General features: G+C 43.9%; 1 protein-coding gene across 2 annotated transcripts in view; it reads left to right on the top strand.

Moving 5' to 3' along the window:
* Nucleotides 1-21,877, top strand: part of XRN1 (5'-3' exoribonuclease 1) — a 175,547-nt gene that overhangs the window by 119,861 nt on the left and 33,809 nt on the right. For both annotated transcript variants that reach the window (XM_077290791.1, XM_077290790.1), the window contains one exon: nucleotides 21,736-21,819. In XM_077290791.1, the coding sequence (XP_077146906.1) occupies nucleotides 21,736-21,819 (84 nt within the window). The remainder of the gene's footprint in view (nucleotides 1-21,735; nucleotides 21,820-21,877) is intronic.

Genomic DNA, 21,877 nt, shown 5'->3' with positions numbered 1-21,877 from the left:
TGAGTGTCTTCTCTTGTACTCCGGCATACAAGCAGCTGTTTTTGCTATTGCAGCGCAGTCCTATGTAAACGATCAAACTGATTAACCTTAAGGGTATGTGCACACGTTGTAGATTTTGCTGCGGATCCGCAGCGGATTGGCCGCTGCCAATTCGCAGCAGTTTTCCATGAGTTTACAGTGCCATGTACACCCGTGGAAAACAAAATGCTGCGGACAAAAACGCGCGGAAACGCTGCGTTGTTTATTCCGCAGCATGTCAATTCTTTGTGCGGATTCCGCAGCGGTTTACACCTGCTCCATAATAGGAATCCGCAGGAGTAAAACCGCAGGTGGAATCTGCACAAAATCCACAAAAAAAATCGCGGTAATTCCGCAGGTAATCCGCAGTGCGGTTTACCTGCGGATTTACCAAAATCAGTCCAGAAAAATCCTCACCATTTTCCGCAACGTGTGCACGTGGCCTAATAGCCTGTGCTAAGGATAGGCTATCAATATTTATAGGGTTTGAGTCACTAATAAATATGCCATCTACTCATGGATCATAGCACACCTTGTGGTCAGTGTATAGCAATGTGAATTTCCATTAAATTATCTGAGTACTGCTGGTCATACACGATCAGTCACTATCCCCAGAGGTGAAAACATAGGTTTTCCTGCACCCTTGGCAGAAATTCAGTCTGGCATCCCGCTTCCTCCCATACACAGGTTAAGCACTTTGAGTAGTCTGCACATGCGATTTGCATAATTAGTCATGTGCTGACTAGCGGCTTATTTAAATTTTCTCAATAGAGAAGCTAGTTGGCCTGTGACCTTAAAGCTTGACAGTCGTTTACATTTTTATTTAATAAATCCATAGTACACATGGAAATTAAACAAATTTGTAATCTATCTTATCAGAGAAATCTGCTTCTTTCTTTGCTAGGACCTCAGTTCAATGGTTAAAATCTGACTTCAGTGAAGACAGACTTTTGCATTGCTGATATAGGAGTTTGGAGTTGTTACTCATAAGATTCTATATAGACTGGAGGAGGTGAAGAAGCTTTCTGCCGCTTGTACCTCGCTCCTCCTACCTCTCACCACTGCATAGAATAGGAACTGTCATCTCCTCTCTCAGTAATGTAATAATCTCTCTTCACTGAATACAGATTTTACCCCAGAATTGAGAATTTTGAAAATGAAAGATCAGTCCTAGTGGAGAAAGAAGGAGATTTCTCTAATATATTACAAAGTTGCTTATTTCACCCCATTGGGGGACACAGACCATGGGTTGTATGCTGCTTGCCACTAGGAGGCTGACATTTTCATGTGTACTATTGTTTTATGAAATAATAGTGAAAATGATGGGTGTTCTTTAACCCCTTTCTGCCATCTGACGTATTATCCCGTCGAGGTGACCTCGGACTTAATTCCCAGGGACAGATAGTACGTCATAGGCGATCAGCCGCTCTCACGGGGGTAGCACGGCTTATCGCGGCCAGGTGTCAGCTGATTATTACACCATGTGCCAGGAGCGGTCACGGACCGCTCCCGGCACATTAACCCCCGGAACACTGCGATCAAACATGATCGCAGCGTTCCGGTGGCATAGGGAAGCATCCTCCCTGCGCGCTTCCCTGAGACCCTCGGAACAACATTATCACGTTGTTCCGAGCGTCTCCTCCGTCCTCCTCCCTGCAGGCCCCGGATCCAAGATGGCCGTGGGGGGCCTTCCGGGTCCTGCAGGGAGGTGGCTTGCAAGCGCCTGCTGAGAGCAGGCTCCAGCAAGCCTCCTGCACTGCCTGTCAGATCGCTGATCTGACACAGTGGTTTGCAAAGTACCCTGGGACAAAGTAAAAAAATATATATATATTAACACGTGTAAAAAAAAAATTAAAAAAAATTCCTAAATAAAGGAAAAAAATATATTGTTCCAATAAATACATTTCGGCCGGCACAGAAAATTTAGCCCCCAGCTTCGGGTTCGTGTAGGCCGCAACCAGGAGCCTCCGCCCATGCTAGGCCGCGCGTTATAGCTCCACCCCCCTGTTCAGGCGCTTCTCGTTCAGGGCGAGAACACAGCAATATTCTCGGCGGCCATATTCATCCTCCTGCCGCTTCCGGACACGGGCTGTGTACATCCAGAAGTGGCTGCTACATCGGACCAGGCGGTACTCAGCGCTGGAGAGACTAATCCAATTCTGACGGGGGACTCTGGAACCGGGTAGGGAGACGCCACTCCATCCCTCCCCGACCCCCTGCTCTCCCACACACCTCCAGCAGCATGCAGAGTATTCCCTGGTCCTTAAGCTAGTCTTAAAGGCTCCCAACCAGCAATCCCTGGTCTTATAGGTACATGACCAGCATTCCCTGGTCTTGAAGGTACATGACCAGCATTTCCTGGTCTTGAAGGTACATGACCAGCATTCCCTGGTCTTTAAGGCACATGTCGAGTATTCACTGGTCTTAAAGGTACATGACCAGCATTCACTGGTCTAAAAGGCACAGGACCAGCATTCCCTGGTCTTAAATCAGCATACCCTGGTCTGAAAGGCACATAACCAGCCCAAAGCCGGTCACCTTTCCCAGAGTACCTAGTTCAAACGAGTGCAGGAGCCTTCCGCCGCCGCCGATCCCAGTTTTGGGCTTCGTCACTGCCGCAATCCATGGCTTCTCTGACCAAGAAATTGTATCCCTATGTGAACCTGCTGTGATTCGGAGTGCTCGCAGGACCAATACAGATGGATCCTCACCTACACGGGGGCCGTCGGCTAGCAAGGGTCACAAGTACTCTAGAAACGTACAGGCGTCAAGAAAACGGGAGCTTCATTTCTTGATCTCCCTCGACAATGATTTGCTGAGAACTAGACTCCGCATCTGAATTGGAGGTGACCTTGGATCTGGACTCTCCAAAGCCTCAGCACAAGCTGGATTCACCTATTTAGACCATCATCCAATCTCTGTGGATTGACAAGGACTCCAAATGGAGATAAACTCCTTAGTATTGCATTTTCCATTGTCCTGGACAGCGAGCGTCCGGATAAGCGATTCACTGGCGAGCCCCATGGTAGCGCAGTGGTAAACACTGGTGTTTTTTACAGCATAGGAGTCCAGGGTTCCGGCCCCACCGTGAGCAATCGCAAATGGACTTGGCTCTAGAAGCAGACGCCTCTTCAAGCAACACCAGATGCCATGCCTGGTTTTAATGGCGACGGGTCCTTCAAAGGACACCGATCTCCTCACACCATCATGAAATGAGCACATGGAGTGTCATCTCCACGTATACTTTTCTACACCTGGGCCTAATGCCATCCCGGTCCACCCAGGGACTTGAATTCCATGGATGTACAGATGCCCTCCTTTTGACGTCTGAGCAGCTCCCCTCTGCATCGCCATTATTTAGTGGATGATGCGAGGAGGCGGACAGTTCCTCTCCACCTCCCTGTTAAGAGAATGGTTGATTTTTATCTGTGCACGTTCAATGACGGCAGCAACTCAAGAGATGTTTTTTTCCTCACCTGGCGGATGCAGCTGCGCACTTTGCTACCTGGCAGCTTAACTCCTGTGGTATACCAACCAGTATCCCTGCCCGATGGATCATCTTTTAAAAATCCCATGGACAATGACTCGTTCCGTCTTGCGGCCTTGAGTTCAGTGCTTTACCTTTCCTTAGCCCCGCACGGGTTGCCAGACCAACGGTCTACTGGCCGGAGACCTTAGCTACTTTGATTCACAATAACAGAAAATATTGGAGTAGTGTCCGCAACACATAGGAATGTCCTATGTAAATGGCTATACACCTCACCACAGGGTGTTTGGTCTATGTAGCTTTTGTTACTGATGGTTCCAGTGTTGGTCTATATTAGTTTGATTCAGAACAGTTCTCTCTCTTTCATGTGACAGTACAGCTGGCCAAGCAAATCTCTTGAGCGGGAAACTTTGTTGTGCACGCCTCTTTGAATGCGGCTAGTTGCACGGCGCTGTCTGCAGCAAATGCCATTTCATTCAGAAGGGCTTTATGGATCAGAGAACGGAAGCATACTCTGCATTCAAAAAACCTCTGACATCACTCCCTTACAGAGTGGTCGCTTATTCGGTGAGTAGATGGGGGTGTTCCCCACGTAGGAACAAAGGATCGCAGGTGTCCTATAGATCCAACCAACAGTGGAAGGGTTGTCCAGGACAGTTTAGATCTAAGGGATCTTGGGTCCAAAAAGGGGACCGAAAGGTAAGACCGATCCTGGATCTCTAACTTCTAACAAGCTTAAAAAGGTCCTCCTTCTTTGGATGGAGTTCTTCCACTCACCCATCACTTCAGTGAGAAAAGGTGGAGTTTTCTGGCATCCATCGACATTCGGGATGCTTACCTTCACAAGTCACGACCTTGCCCCTTCGGCTTTGCTACCGCTCCCAGAGTGTTCGCCATTATCATGGCGGCTGTCATGTCCCTCTGGCACTCTGGGTGCGTGGCCGTCCTCCCCATCTGGTCGACTTCCAGCCGTTCTTCCAGGATTATGCTGAGCCCGTCTATATATACCTTACGATACCCTTCCTCACCTGGGCTGGTGGATAGACTTAGACAGGTCTTCCTCATTTCCAGCCCTGCAGATATCCTTTTTAAGGATAATCCTGGACACCTCCAGAGGGTTGGAATCCTCCCTTGAGACAAGGCCGTGGTCCTTCAACAGGGAGCCCCCGCACTTGGTCTCTCATCCCCTCATTCCGGGCTGGAATGACCATCCAGCAATTCTGGCAAATGCCAGAACGGCCTGTCTGGTCGTGGGCTATCTCTTCTGCTACGTCATTAAAAGAAGCGGGTTCTCAAGACAGGGCTGAATTTCAGCCCCGGTCCGTACCTGCCCTCATTCTATCCGATTTGCTATGAGGATCCTTGGGTGGAATAATAGCAATGGAGGCAGTTTCCTTCGCTCCGCTTGTTTTTTTTCTGCAGGTCAAACAGGTTTCTAGAGGGTAATCTCTGAGCGTTTTTCTCATCCGGGGGAGATCCTTTCTCCAGGTTCAATGGTTGCTAGGGACTATGGAGCGTCACCACACTGCTCAAGGCCTCTGGTTATCTCGGGAATCCAGTCTCCCGATCAGTTTTTTTCTGGGGATCCCAATGGTACCTCTGCTCCTACAGCAGGCCCAATGCCCTCTGGCAGGTCTCCCCATCCAAATTCAGTTGGATATTATCACGGCTGTGCAATACGTCTATCATCTAGCAGGTACCCGTAGTCAGGCACCTTGACCTACATACCTCACACTTTCTGATGGGCCGAGATCTATCTTTCGGTGATCTCGGCAGTACTCATCCCAGGAGTAGAACTCTGGGCGGCAGTTTTTCCTCAGCCGCCAGGGTCTCGCCTCAAGTGAGTGGGAACTTCATCCGGAAGTCTTCCAACATATCTGCCTTCACTGGAGCACTCCAGATGTAGATTGGATGGCGTCCGCCAATGTACTCGAGTTCATGGTTCGGCCTCGAGATCCAAAAGCCATCGCAGTGCATACTCTGGTTCTTCTGTGATACCAGCTCCATCACGCCTCTTCCACTAGTTCCAAGGGTCTTTAGGAAGCAGGAAGGCCCCAGTGATCCTGGGAGATCCGCACTGTCCAAGTCAATTCAGATGAGTCTTTGGAGCTGGCCGCTCTGTTCCTTCAGACCTTTTTTTTTTATTACCGTCAAGGCAAGGTTGTCCTCAGGCCATCGCCGTCCCTTGTTACCAAGGTGGTATCGTACTTCCACTGTTACGAGGGCATCGTTCTTCTCTCTTCTCTTTCGGCTCCAGTCCACAAAATGGAATGGGTTCCCCATACCCTGGACAATGTGAGTGCCCTTATTAGGTACGTGTCGAGGATGGCGTCCTTCGAGAGGATGGACACCTCATTTGGACTTCCTGGTGTTTTTTGAGGAAGGGCTTAGCCGTTTCTTCGGCCATGTTAGCCTGGTGGATTCTTTTCACATCCAGAAGTCCTTCCGTGTTGGACGTCAGCCTATTTTCTCTCCACTTGATCAATCGAGGTTTCTTGAGTTCTAGACACCAGGCGTCAGCAAAGCACGTCTGTCAGCTTTGCGGGTTCATCCAGTCCGCATGCATCCTTGAAGCACTATAATTCCCAGACTTCCGCAGACGTAAGTCTGGGCAGGCGGACTGCATGCCGCGGTGGTGCACTTGTAAGTAGCGTTACACAGGGCCTGATCTGATGTTGTCCCCACCCAGGGACTGCTTTGGGACGTCCCGCGGTCTGTGTCCCCCAATGAGGCGAAGGAGAAATAGGGATTTTTGTGTACTCACCGTAAAATCCTTTTCTCCGAGCCATTCATTGGGGGACACAGCTCCCACCCTGTTATTAGTTTGTGCTTGTTTTATAATTTGACATGCTATATATAATTTGACATGCTATACTCTCATATATAATTTGACATACTATACTCTCATAGGTTATTGATCTCCTACTGCTTTTACACCGAACTGGTTAGCTGAGAGCCAGCAGGAGGGTGTATACTGCAGGGGAGGAGCTAACTTTTTTGTATCACTTGGTGTCAGCCTCCTAGTGGCAGCAGCATACACCCACGGTCTGTGTCCCCCAATGAATGGCTTGGAGAAAAGGATTTTACGGTGAGTACACAAAAATCCCTATTTTATTATGTATATCCCTCCTCACATGTGAAGCGCCATGGAATAAATGGTGCTATAATAATAAATAATAATAATCTGAAGTAAATTTTTTGTGAAAAAAAAGTTAAATGTTCATTTTTTTTTTTTAAACATTCCAAAAATTCCTGTGAAACACCTGAGGGGTTAATATACTTCTTGAATGTGATTTTGAGCACCTTGAGGGGTGCAGTTTGTAGAATGATGTGTCACACTGGTATTTTCTATCATATAGACCCCTCAAAGTGACTTCAAATGTGATGTGGTCCCTAAAAAAATGGTGTTGTAAAAATGAGAAATTGCTGGTCCACTTTTAACCCTTATAACTCCCTAACAAAAAATTGTTCCATAATTGTGCTGATGTAAAATAAACATGTGGGAAATGTTACTTATTAAGTATTTTGTGTGACATCTCTGTGATTTAAGGGCATGAAAATTCAAAGTTGGAAAATTGTGAAATTTTTCCCAAATTTCCTTTTTTTTTCACAAATAATCTCAAGCAATGTCAAGGAAATGTTACCACCAACATGAAGTACAATATGTCACGAGAAAACAGTGTCAGAATCACCGGGATCCATGGAAGCTTTCCAGAGTTATAACCTCATAAAGGGACAGTGGTCAGAATTGTAAAAATTGGCCCGGTCATTAACATGCAAACCACCCTTGGGGATTAAGGGGTTAACCCCTTTACCCCCTAGGTGTTTGCATGTTAATGACCAGGCCAATTTTTACAGTTCTGACCACTGTCACTTTGAGGTAATAACTTTGGAATGCTTCAACGGATCCCACTAAAACTAATGTTTTTTTCGTGACATATTGTAGTTCATGATAGTGGTAACATTTTTTCGATATAACTTGCATTTATATGTGAAAAAAACCTAAAATTTGGCAAAATTCAGAAATTTTGCAATTTTCAAACTTTGAATTCTTATAGGTACTCTTAAATCAGAGATGTCACACAAAATAGTTACTAAACAACATTTCCCATATGTCTATTTTACATACGCACAATATTTTAAACAATTTTTTTTCTGTTAGAACATTATAAGGGTTAAAAGTTAACCAGCAATTTCTCCTTTTTCCAACAAGATTTACAAAACCATTTTTTTAGTGACCACATCACATTTTAAGTGAATTTGAGGGGCCTATATGATAGAAAATACCCAAACGTGACACCATTCTAAAAACTTCACTTCTCAATGTGCTCAAAAACACATTCAATAAGTTTTTAACCCTTCAGGTGCTTCACAGAAATTTTTGGAATGTGAAAAAAAAATTAACATTTAACTTTTTTTTTTTTTTTTTTAACAAATAACTTACTTTAGACCCCAATCTCTTTATTTTCACAAGGGTAACAGGAAGAAATGGACCATAAAATTGTTATGCAATTTCTCCTGAGCATTCCGATGTCCCATATGTGGAGGAAAACCACTGGGCGCACGACAAGGCTTGGAAGGGAAGGAGCGCAATTTGACACTTTGAATGCAAAATTTGCTGGAACAATTAGCGAATGCCATGTGTACAACAAACTGAGGTTCATTTTTTCCTGAATGTGCCAATACCCTACATGTAATTGGGAAATTCTTTTTCAGGCACAGTGCAAAGCTCAGAAGGGAAGGAGTGCCCTACTATAGTGCAGATTTTACTGTTATGGTTTCCAGGTGCCATGACCCACTGGGAAAGCTCATGAGATGCCAGAACAGCAGAAATAACTACATTTTTACCAACAATATTTAGTTTTAGCCCCAGATTTTACATTTTCACAAAAGTGGATAAAAATGGCTCCTAAATTTGCCCCACAATTTCTACTGAACATGGTCATACCGCATATGTCGCTCTACAGTACTGCTTAGCTATACGGAGAGACTCTGCAAGGACAGAGCGCTATTTGCCTCCTGGAGCACAGATTTTCCAAGAATAGTTTAGACTCCTTATATAGATCTCCTAATTACTAGAAGAGCAGAATCCCCCCTCAAGTGACCCCATTGTGGAAATTATACCTCTTTGGGAATTTATCTACAGGTGTAGTGACGATTTCGACTCCATGGTTGTTTTCCAGAAACAAGCCGTATTGGAAATTGCTGACAGAAAATTGCAAACTGCCATTATAGTGACCAGTACGCTGTAGTGACCAGTACGATGCAGTCACCAGTACGTTATACCCAGCCCGTGCGTCTGTAGACATGCACCCGTAAATTAGGTAGGCTCTCATCACTACAGAAATACCAAACATGTGGGTTCTATACAGCTCTGGCAAAAATTAAGAGACCACCACATCAAAACCCTGTCATGGGCAGCCCAATCTCCAGACCTGAACCCCATTAAAAACCTCTGGAATGTAATCAAGAGGATGAAGAATAGTCACAAGCCATCAAACAAAGAACAACTGCTTAAATTTTGGTGCCAGAAGCAGTATGTGAGGCTGGTGGAAAGCATGCCAAGACGCATGAAAGCTGTGATTTAAAATCATGGTTATTCCATAAAATATTGATTTCTGAACTCTTCCTGAGTTGAAACATTAGTATTGTTGTTTCTAAATGATTATGAGCTTGTTTTCTTTGCATTATATGAGATCTGAAAGCCCTGTTTGTTTGTTTTTTAATTTTGACAATTTTTCTGTCAGAAAAAAAAAATACAAAAATTATTGATTGGAAATTCGGAGACATGTCAGAAGTTTATAGAATAAAAGAACAATTTACATTTTACTCAAAAATATACCTATAAAGAGAAAAATCAGAGAAACTGAACATTTTGCAGTGGTTTCTTAATTTTTGCCAGAGCTGTATGTAGTTTAGAGACACTGGGGCTCAGAAGGGAGGGGAGCATTTGGATTTGAGAGAGTAGAATTTGCTGAATTTCTTTTGGAGGGTGAGGGCCATTTAGCTTTTCCAGAGCCTTTTACTACCAGTAATGTGGAAGCCCCCCCTATATTTCCGTTAACAGATGACAGACCTGAGTGGGGACTTGCTTTTTTTGTTGATTGAGTTGGAGATTTTACACAAATTTGGGATCACATTTAGCCAGTTCTCTACGGTGAGCACTTACATTGGGGTTTCCATCTAAATCTCCAAGTGACAAGATTCAGGTTAAACCCCCAAGGGATCCATTTACTATAATGAGGCAGTAGCATTACTCTGGATTCCATCTGGCCTCTGTTCAGTGTTGTCCTTCTTTTCAGAAGCGCACAAAACTGTCGTCGATGACACTTTTATTCAATCCTAAAAAGACACTGCTGGAACACGGGGTCCTATAGGGTGTCCACAGTGCCTTCATCTGCCTCATTATAGGGAATCTTCCAACGGGGGTTCCATCTGAATCAAGTATTTCAGAGATTTACACGGAAACCCCGGTGTGAGCGCTCATTGCAGTGCGCAGAATAAATGTGCGCCAAGCCTTACTGCGATCTTTGGGAGGCAGAACTAACAAAATAGCAGGTGAAGGATTGCTTTTTATTTACTTCTTATGCTGTTCCTCGTACGGTATAAGTGATTAGGCAACTTTATTCTTTGGGTCTGTGCGATTACAGCGATACCAGATATGTTTTTTAATGTATGGCTGATGTTACACATTAAAAAGCTCTTTTTATTGCAAAAACACATCACCTTATTTTGATAGCTACAATTTTTCAATTTTTTGGCCCACAGTGTCATGAGATGGCTTGTGTTTTGCGGAGCGAGCTGATGTTTTTATTGGATGCATTCAGCTTATGGTAAAATTGATAAGGCATTTTTATTCTACTGGTCAGTACGATTACAGTGATACCATATATATATATATATATATATATATATATATATATATATATATATATATATATATATATATATATATATACTAGCTGTACTACCCGGCTTCGCCCGGGTTAATGACTGCTGTTAGCAAAATAGAATGTGTTAACAAAAATTTATTCTGCACACAAAAACCACAAAACAAATAGATAGAAATGTAATTATTAAAAGGCAAAAACTAAGCAAATAGAAGCATTTCACAACATATATTAGCTTTGTTATACTGAGAATGTCTTTGTTGCCTATATTAACCAATCAGAGCTCAGGTTAATTAACTGTAGCAAAATAGAAGCTGAGCTGTGATTGGTTGCTATTGGCAGCCTGATAAATCCCCAGCCAACAGGAAGCCCTCCCCCCTGGCAGTATATATTAGCTCACACATACACATAATAGACAGGTCATGTGACTGACAGCTGCCGTATTTCCTATATGGTACATTTGTTGCTCTTGTAGTTTGCTTATTAATCAGATTTTTATTTTTGAAGGACAATACCAGACTTGTGTGTGTTTTAGGGCGAGTTTTATGTGTCAAGTTGTGTGTGTTGAGTTGCGTGTGGCGACATGCATGTAGCGACTTTTGTGAGATGAGTTTTGTGTGGCGACATGCGTGTAGCAACATTTTGTGTGTTGAGTTGCATGTGACAGGTTAGTGTAGCAAGTTGTGTGCAGCAAGATTTGTGCATGGCGAGTTTTGCGCGTGGCGAGTTTTATGTGTGGTGCATTTTGAGTATGTGCAAGTTTTGTGTGAGGCAACTTTTGCATGTGGTGCAACTTTTGTACATGTGGCAATTTTTCTGTGTGTGCAAGTTTTGCATGAGGTGAGTTTTCCATGAGGTGAGTTTTGCACGTGTGGCGAGTTTTGCGTGAGCCTAGTTTTGCATATGGCGAGTTTTGCATGTAGCGAGTTTTGAGTGGTGACTTTTGTGTTTCGACTTTTATGTGGCGAGGTTGGTGTGTGTGTGTGGTGAAATGTGTGCTGAGGGTGGTATATGTGTTCAAGCACGTGGTAGTGTGTGGCGCATTTTGTGTTTGTGTTCATATCCCCGTGTGTGGTGAGTATCCCATGTCGGGGCCCCACCTTAGCAACTGTACGGTATATACTCTTTGTCGCCATCGCTCTCATTCTTTAAGTCCTCATTGTTCACATCTGGCAGCTGTCAATTTTCCTCCAACACTTTTCCCTTCACTTTTTCCCCATTATGTAGATAGGAGCAAAATTGTTTGGTGAATTGGAACGCGCGGGGTTAAAATTTCACCTCACAACATAGCCTATGACGCTCTCGGGGTCCAGACGTGTGACTGTGCAAAATTTTGTGGCTGTAGCTGCGACGGTACAGATGCCAATCCCGGACATACACACATACATACATACACACATTCAGCTTTATATATTAGATATACCTGTATGTAATCTCCTGTATATAGTATATACCTGTGTGTCATCTCACCTATATATAGTATATATCTGTGTGTCATCTCCTGTATATAGTATATACCTGTATGTCATCTCCTCCTATACATAGCATATACCTGTGTCATCTCCTCCTGTATATACTATATACCTGTAGGTAATCTGCTCCTGTATATAGTATATACCTGTGTGTCATCTCCTCCTGTATATAGTATATACCTGTATGTCATCTCCTCCTGTATGTAGTATGTACCTGTATGTCATCTCCTCCTCTATATAGTATATACCTGTGTGTCATCTCTCCTGTATATAGTATATATCTGTGTGTCATCTCCTCCTGTATATAGTATATACCTGTGTGTCATCTCCCCTGTAAATAGTATATACCTGTGTGTCATCTCCTGTATATAGTATATAGCTGTATGCCATCTCCTCCTGTATTAGCCCTCGTTCACACGTTATTTGGTCAGTATTTTTACCTCAGTATTTGTAAGCTAAAATGGCAGCCTGATAAATCCCCAGCCAACAGTAAGCCCACCCCCTGGCAGTATATATTAGCTCACACATACACATAATAGACTGGTCATGTGACTGACAGCTGCCGGATTCCTATATGGTACATTTGTTGCTCTTGTAGTTTGTCTGCTTATTAATCAGATTTTTATTTTTGAAGGATACCAGACTTGTGTGTGTTTTAGGGCGAGTTTCGTGTGTCAAGTTGTGTGTGTTGAGTTGCGTGTGGCGACATGCATGTAGGGACTTTTGTGAGATGAGTTTTGTGTGGCGACATGCGTGTAGCAACTTTTTGTGTGTCGAGTTGCATGTGACAGGTTAGTGTAGCAAGTTGTGTGCAGCAAGTTTTGCGCATGGCGAGTTTTGCGCGTGGCGAGTTTTATGTGTGGTGCCTTTTGAGTATGTGCAAGTTTTGTGTGAGGCAACTTTTGCATGTGTTGCAACTTTTGTGCATGTGGCAATTTTTCTGCGTGTGGCAATTTTTCTGCGTGTGCAAGTTTTGCGTGTGGCGAGTTTTGCACGTGTGGCGAGTTTTGCATGTGGAGAGTTTTGCGCGTGGCGAGTTTTGAGCGGCGACTTTTGTGTTTCTACTTTTATGTGGCGAGGTTGGTGTATGTGTGGTGAAATGTGCACTGAGGGTGGTATATGTGTTCGAGCACGTGGTAGTGTGTGGCGCATTTTGTGTGTGTGTTCATATCCCCGTGGTGGTGTGATTATCCCATGTTGGGGCCCCACCTTAGCAACTGTACAGTATATACTCTTTGGTGCCATCGCTGTCATTCTTTAAGTCCCCCTTGTTCACATCTGGCAGCTGTTAATTTGCCTCCAACACTTTTCCTTTCATTTTTTCCCCATTATGTAGATAGGGGCAAAATTGTTTGGTGACTTGGAAAGCGCGGGGTTAAAATTTCACCTCACAATATAGCTTTGACGCTCTCAGGGTCCAGACGTGTGACTGTGCAAAATTTTGTGCCTGTAGCTGCGACGCCTCCAACACTTTTCCTTTCACTTTTTCCCCATTATGTAGATAGGGGCAAAATTGTTTGGTGAATTGGAAAGCGCGGGGTTAAAATTTCACCTCACAACATAGCCTATGACGCTCTCGGGGTCCAGACGTGTGACTGTGCAAAATTTTGTGGCTGTAGCTGCTACGGTTCAGATGCCAATCCCGGACATACATACATACATACATACATACACACACACACACATTCAGCTTTATATATTAGATATATATATATATATATATATATATATATATATATATATATATATATATATATGTATATATGTATGTTTTGGCTCCCTTACACAATAAAAGCGATTTTACAGAAAAAAATATTTATTTTTTTTATTCTGAGTGCTATAACTTTTTTATTTTTCCGCTGATGGAGCTGTATGATGGCTTTTTTACTTGCTACACAAGATGACGTTTTCAGTGGTACCACGTTAATTTATATTTGTCTTTTTGATCGCATTTTATTCTACTTTTTGTTCAGTGGTATGATGATTAATAGTGATGAGCGAATATACTCGTTACTTGAGATTTCTTGAGCACGCTCGGGGGTCCTCCGAGTATTTTTTAGTGCTCGGAGATTTAGTTTTTCTTGCTGCAGCTGAATGATTTACATCTGATAGCCAGCATTAGTACATGTGGGGGTTGCCTGGTTGCTAGGGAATCCCCACATGTACTTTATGCTGGCTAACAGATGTAAATCATTAGCTTAAATTATTGCATATATACCTTATATGCATATGAATACACACATATATAAATAAGTGCACCTTGCCTAGGTTCATGGCACTTCCAAATTTAAATACACATCAAAAATATGGGACAGGAAGCCGAATGCCATAAAATCATGAAAAACTTTATTGGTACAATAAATTTGAAAAAAAAAAACAAGGGGTCAGCAATATACAAAAAACAGCCCAAAAAGAAGTACAGTACAATACAAATATATACTCATCTGTGAGAACGGAGCTATCATCTGATATATAAAGTGAAAAAGTGCCTATTCAAAAATCCAACTCATGGGGCGTGGAGCACATATTGATTACCTTATCACATGATCGCTCAGCACAGGAACAGCTGCTGCGCTGCGCTGGGACAACGGAGATGCAGCGATGGCGCGAGGAGGGTGAGTAGGACTGGGGGGTGTGAGCCATGCATACAATGATGGGACGGGGGTGTGAGCCATACGGGACCAGGTAAGCCATGCATACAACAGTGGGAGCCACACATAAAAGGACAGGGTGGGGGAGCCACATAAGAGGACAGGATGGCGGAGCCACACATAGCAGGACAGGGATGAGGGAACAATGCATACCCGGCTTATACTCGAGTCAATAAGCTTACCCAGTTTTCCATGGCAAAATTAGGTGCCTCGGCTTATACTCGGGTCGGCTTATACTATAGTATATACGGTATTTAGATATTTGTTTTATTATATTTGGATTTTATTTTTTTTTTTACAATTTTTTTTTTAACTTTTGTGGGAATGAGGTTAAGTATGAAATCTTGTATGAGTGATGATATGATAACCACTGAACCCTGCAAGCAGAGCTGAATACTGATAGTGACTATTAGTGTTGAGCATTCCGATACTGCAAGTATCGGGTATCGGCCGATACTTGCTGTATCGGAATTCCGATACCGAGATCCGATACTTTTGTGGTATCGGGTATCGGGTATCGAAACAACATTAATGTAATAATGTGTAAAAGAGAGAATTAAAATAAAAAATATTGCTATACTCACCTCTCCGACGCAGCCCGGACCTCAGCGAGGGAACCGGCAGCGTTGTTTGTTTAAAATTCGCGCGTTTACTTGGTTACGTGAAGTCCCGGCTTGTGATTGGTCGCGGCGGCCATGTTGCCGGGACGCGGACCAATCACAGCAAGCCGTGACGTAATTTCAGGTCCTTGCAGGATTTTAAAATTACGTTCCGGCGTTGTGATTGGGCGCGTCGTGGTCACATGGGCGACGTAACCAATCACAAGCCGGGACGTCACGGGAGGCTGGACACGCGCACATTTTAAAATGCGCGCGTGTCCAGCCTCCCGTGACGTCCCGGCTTGTGATTGGTCGCGGCGGCCATGTTGCCGGGACGCGGACCAATCACAACGCCGGAACGTAATTTTAAAATCCTGCAGGACCTGAAATTACGTCACGGCTTGCTGTGATTGGTCCGCGTCCCGGCAACATGGCCGCCGCGACCAATCACAAGCCGTGACGTCACGGGAGGCTGGACACGCGCACATTTTAAAATGCGCGCGTCCAGCCTCCCGGCTTGTGATTGGTTGACCGCGATGCAACCAATCACAAGCCGGGACGTCACGGGAGGCTGGACAAGCGCGCATTTTAAAATGCGCGCGTCCAGCCTCCCGGCTTGTGATTGGTTGACCGCGATGCAACTAATCACAAGCCGTGACGTCCCGGGAGGCTGGACAAGCGCGCATTTTAAAATACGCGCGTGTCCAGCCTCCCGTGACGTCACGGCTTGTGATTGGTTGCGTCGCCCATGTGACTGCGGCGCAACCAATCACAACGCCGGGACGTAATTTTAAAATCCTGCAGGACCTGAAATTACGTCACGGCTTGCTGTGATTGGTCCGCGTCCCGGCAACATGGCCGCCGCGACCAATCACAAGCCGGGACTTCACGTAACCAAGTAAACGCGCGAATTTTAAACAAAGAACGCTGCCGCTTCCCTCGGTAAGGTGCAGGCTGCGTCGGAGAGGTGAGTATAGCAATATTTTTTATTTTAATTCTTTCTTTTACACATTAATATGGTTCCCAGGGCCTGAAGGAGAGTTTCCTCTCCTTCAGACCCTGGGAACCATCAGGAATACCGTCCGATACTTGAGTCCCATTGACTTGTATTGGTATCGGTATCGGATTGGATCCGATACTTTGCCGGTATCGGCCGATACTTTCCGATACCGATACTTTCAAGTATCGGACGGTATCGCTCAACACTAGTGACTATATTACACGTTGTTAGGATTTGTTGTGCTAGAGTGGTTGATTTTATAATTAAGGCTCCTAACAAATACAAACATAGTAACATTTAGCTTGTCAGATGGCGCCATACTTTATTAACATAACCATATGTCACATCTGACAAGTTATGGATTGCTGCTTGTGGACAGGATCAGCACCAAGTACAGGAATACATCAGCTGATTTACCATCACTACAGAAGTGCATTACCAGAACTACCATCAGTACAGGCAAGCATCCCCAGATCCATCAACCGTACAGGAATACAGCATTACAACTATTATCAGTACATGAATACATCACCATAACCATCATCAGTACAGGAATACAGCACAGAACCACCAGCCGTATAGGAATACAGCACCAGAACCACCAAAATATTTAGAATTGAGAGTCCTCAGTGGTTGATACCTTTTAATGGCTAACTGAAAAGATGGTAACAAATTGCAAGCTTTCAAGACTACATACGTCTCTTCATCAGGCAAAGACTAAAACAAATTCTGAAGAATCACATATTTATGCACAACATAGTATGGAAAAAAAAAAAGGGAGAGGGGAAAAAAACATGGATAAGCCAGGTGACATGAAGCAGAATTACCATGGGTGATAAACAGTTACGTCCATAAATATTGGGCCAATTCTTAGAAAAGGATTGTTTTATTGTCCTGTGATTAGGGTCTCTGTTTGATGACCCCACATGGTCTCATGGGCAAGTTCCTTAGTTGTAGTTAGTTGATGTAAAAAGACATAAATCCGTGTGACACATTCATTCCTGCATTTAGAGTGTCAAAGGTCGTCATCAGTTTCTATTCCCAGACTCTCCTGTCTTTTTGCGATTTGAAGTTACCCTTTAATGCAAGTAATTTCATGTCCATAATGGACATGAAATTACTTGTATTAAAGGGTAACTTCAAATCGCAAAAAGACAGGAGAGTCTGGGAATATAAACTGATGACGACCTTTGACACTCTAAATGCAGGAATGAATGTGTCACACGGATTTATGTCTTTTTACATCAACTAACTACAACTAAGGAACTTGCCCATGAGACCATGTGGGGTCATCAAACAGAGACCCTAATCACAGGACAATAAAACAATCCTTATCTAAGAATTGGCCCAATATTTATGGACGTAACTGTTTATCACCCATGGTAATTCTGCTTCATGTCACCTGGCTTATCCATGTTTTTTTCCCCTCTCCCTTTTTTTTTTTTTTTTTTCCATACTATGTTGTGCATAAATATGTGATTCTTCAGAATTTGTTTTAGTCTTTGCCTGATGAAGAGACGTATGTAGTCTCGAAAGCTTGCAATTTGTTACCATCTTTTCAGTTAGCCATTAAAAGGTATCAACCACTGAGGACTCTCAATTCTAAATATTTTTCTATCTACTGGCTAACACGGTACCAAGATATATTTCTTTCCTGTATCAGAACCACCAATACATGAATACTGCACCAAGCTTAGTATAGCAATAAATTGTAATGTAAGGCCAGCCCAATAAACAATTGTATTTCATCAACTCACTGAATGTTTGTAACAGTAGTAAGGTGATACTGAAAATTGTTGATTCCAGCCATCATCAGATCTTCCATCATCAGGAACTACAGTACTGATGAGACAGGCAGTATCACATATAAACATTTACATCCAGGTACCTTTATAAGTGACATGTTGTCTGATTGGAGTAATTCTCGTACTTTTACTCTCCATCTTGTCAAGATGCCATAGAAACTTTTCTCATCCATAGCTCATCTCTGCAGACTTTCATCTTATCCTGTCTTCTACAACACACCCTGACACAATGTCCTTAAAGGGAATTCTGTCACCACATTTGACCTATCTAATACAGCACACCCTGACACAATGTCCTTAAAGGGAATTCTGTCACCACATTTGACCTATCTAAACTATTAATATGGGCATACAGGTTATAGACTGCTGAAAAAAGTCCTACCTTTATGCCTCATATTTTATCACTTTATATAAATGACCTCCTCCAGGCTATGGGGAGGACGCTGCCTGTAAGATAACGCTGCCTCTATAGATTATTATAAATAAATAAAAGGGGGAGTTACCAGTGTGGGACAAGTAACTAGCACAGAACAGTAGAAATGAAATTTGTCTTCTTGCAAACACATTTTCTGCTTCTCTCTGGGCTCTGCTGTTTTGCAACAGTATTGCAACCCTGTCTGCCTGTGAGATGGAAGCTGGAGCTGAGAGGATCCTGCAGATGTCAGGTATAATCACACACAGCTCTGTGGTGAGATCAGGAGAGCAGAGTGCAGCCATTACACATCAACCATAACACTGGTAATCATTACACATCACACTGGTAACCATTATATATTGCACTGATAACACCCCCTTATACACTGCTCAAAAAATAAAGGGAACATTTAAACAACAGAATATAACTCCAAGTAAATCAAACTTCTGTGAAATCAAACTGTCCACTTATTAAGCAGCCCTGTTTGACAATCAATTTCACATGCTGTTGTGCAAATGGAATAGACAACAGATGGAAATTATTGCCATTTATCAAGACACACTCAATAAAGGAGTGCAGGTGGGGACCACAGACCACATCTCAGTACCAATGCTTTCTGGCTGAATGTTGGTTGTGCTTTCACACTTGTGGTAGCATGAGACGGACTCTACAACCCACACAAGTGGCTCAGGTAGTGCAGCTCATCCAGGATGGCACATCAATGCGAGCTGTGGCAAGAAGGTTTGATGTGTCTGTCAGCGTAGTGTCCAGAGGCTGGAGGCACTACCAGGAGACAGGCCAGTATATCCGGAGACGTGGAGGGGGTCGTAGGGGGGCAACAACCCAGCAGCAGAACCGCTACCTTTTGTGCAAGGAGAAACAGGAGGAGCACTGCCAGAGCCCTGCAAAATGACCTCCAGCAGGCCACAAATGTGTATGTGTCTGCACAAATGGTTAGAAACCGACATCCACAGATGGGGGTTGTGCTCACAGCCCAACACCGTGCAGGACGCTTGGCATTTGCCACAGAACACCAGGATTGGCAAATTCGCCACTGGCGCCCTGTGCTCTTCACAGATGAAAGCAGGTTCTCACTGAGGACATGTGACAGATGTGACAGAGTCTGGAGACGCCGTGGAGAGTGATGTGCTTCCTGCAACATCCTTCAGCATGACTGGTTTGCCAGTGGGTCAGTAATGGTGTGGGGTGGCATTTCTTTGGAGGGCCGCACAGGCCTCCATGTGCTCGCCCGAGGTAGCATGACTGCCATTAGGTACCGAGATGAGATCCTCAGACCCCTTGTGAGACCATATGCTGGTGCTATTGGCCCCGGGTTCCTCCTAATTCAGGACAATGCCAGACCTCATGTGGCTGGAGTGTGTCAGCAGTTCCTGCAAGATGAAGGCATTGAAGCTATGGACTGGCCCGCCCTTTCCCCAGACCTGAATTCAATTGAACACATCTGGGACATCATATCTTGCACCATCCACCAACGTCACGTTGCACCACAGACTGTCCAGGAGTTGGCGGGTGCTTTAGTCCAGGTCTGGGAGGAGATACCTCAGGAGACCATCCGCCGCCTCATCAGGAGCATACCCAGGCATTGTACGGAGGTCATAAAGGCACGTGGAGGCCACACACACTACTGAGCATCATTTCCTTGTCTTGAGGCATTTCCACTGAAGTTGGATCAGCCTGTAACTTCATTTTCCACTTTGATTTTGAGCATCATTCCAACTCCAGACCTCCATGGAATATTAGTTGTGATTTACGTTGATCATTTTTAGGTTTTATTGTTCTCAACACATTCCACTATGTGATGAATAAAGATTTACAACTGGAATTTTTTTGTTCAGTGATATCTAGGATGTGGGTTTTTAGTGTTCCCTTTATTTTTTTGAGCAGTGTATTTAAAAATAATCTCTGGAGGCAGAGTTCTCTTCCAGGCACCATACTCCCCAGAGCCTGGAAGAGGTCATTTACATAAAGTGATAAAAGATAATTTCTCACCAACAAGGCATCTGATATGAGGCAAACAGGTATGACTTTTTCATTAGTCTATAACCTGTATGCCCATATAAATAGTTTAGATAGGTCCTCTTTAAACTGTGCCCTCATACTGTATTCCCATGCTGCCCCTCTCTTCTGCCCCCCCCCCCCACACTACCCAGTCTCTATACTGTTCACCATCACATTTTTCTTCCCCTTACTGTCTCCTTACACTTTTCTGTTTCCGTATTGTCATCACGCTTAACTCCCCTCATACTGACTCCTCACAATCTTCTCACAATCACCCCCCACTGAGCCCTCACAATATCCCCTTTACCTTACTCCCCACGCATTTATTCCTTCCGATCCATACGGTCTCCTCTGACATTTCCCCCCTCCCCTCCATACTGTGTCCTCACACATTTGTGCCCTCCCCCTTACTGTCTGTTCATACATCATCCATTTACCATACTGTCTTCTAATGCATTCCCCCTCCCCATTCTATCTCCTCACACTTGCCACTCCCTCCATACGGTCTCTTCATACATTTCTCCCCCCTCCCTCCATACGGTTTCTTCACACATTCCCTCATTCCCATATTGTCTACTCACATATCCTCCACTCCTCATACTGTCTCTTCATACATCTCCCTTAACCCCCATTATGTCATCTCCCCAAAAACCCCACCCCCGCTTACTGTCCCCTTACCCATTTTCCCCTCCCATCTATACGGTCTCCTCGCTCATTTCCTGTTTCCTCATGCATTTTTTCCCTCCTCCCAAATACTGTCTCCTTACACTCTTAATTCCACTGAAAGACATGAGTACAGTTAAATTCACGGAGTTGGCAATATGCACCTTTTTTAACTAGCTGTGACTTTGATAACCGGCTTGGAGAACTGATGAATCCCACTCCAAAATTGCCGCCCTTTGAGATAAACCGTGGACCAATGCATTAGGTGGCATGACGACACCGTGCCCTGAGCAAACGCCCCACCTGCCCACTCTAGTTATGCCACTACTTGCCCCATGGCTAGTAACGCCTTGTGTACTGTAGCACAGCCAGTAGAAATGGCTTTCTGCACTGCTTGCTATTTTTAGTGTTTGCTGTGCTTTAAGGGATGGTGCAGAGAACTGGCTGTGAGCGGGATAACGGAGCGTGTGTGATTGGCAGATGGGCCTGCACACTGACATACACCTTGTGCATCGATCGGATTGCACTTTACTATGTAAACAAATGTCATAATTTTTTTACTGAATGTAAGTAAATTACATGTAAATTGCAACTATTTGTTGTTATGATCTATTTAGTCAATATAGAATTTAATGATGGAACAACACTTTTAAGTCTATAGTAATGTTAGTCTTACTACCATTACTATTATATTTCTTTTCTGTTGTGTATTACAGCAACCTAATGAGAAGCATCAATTTACGGATATTGCAAACTCCCCGCAGTCAGCAGGTATCTCTTCTGGAAGTCAGAAACAGAAGGCAAGTTCATTTCAGTGGTATTTTCGGTATAGTTCTGCCAGTTTTATGTTTTAGCGAT

Source organism: Ranitomeya variabilis, chromosome 2 (assembly GCF_051348905.1).
Source record: "Ranitomeya variabilis isolate aRanVar5 chromosome 2, aRanVar5.hap1, whole genome shotgun sequence".
NCBI classification, from domain to species: Eukaryota; Metazoa; Chordata; class Amphibia; order Anura; family Dendrobatidae; genus Ranitomeya; species Ranitomeya variabilis.
The sequence above is the reverse complement of the archived record's forward strand: the minus strand, read 5'-3'. Positions and strand labels throughout refer to the sequence as shown.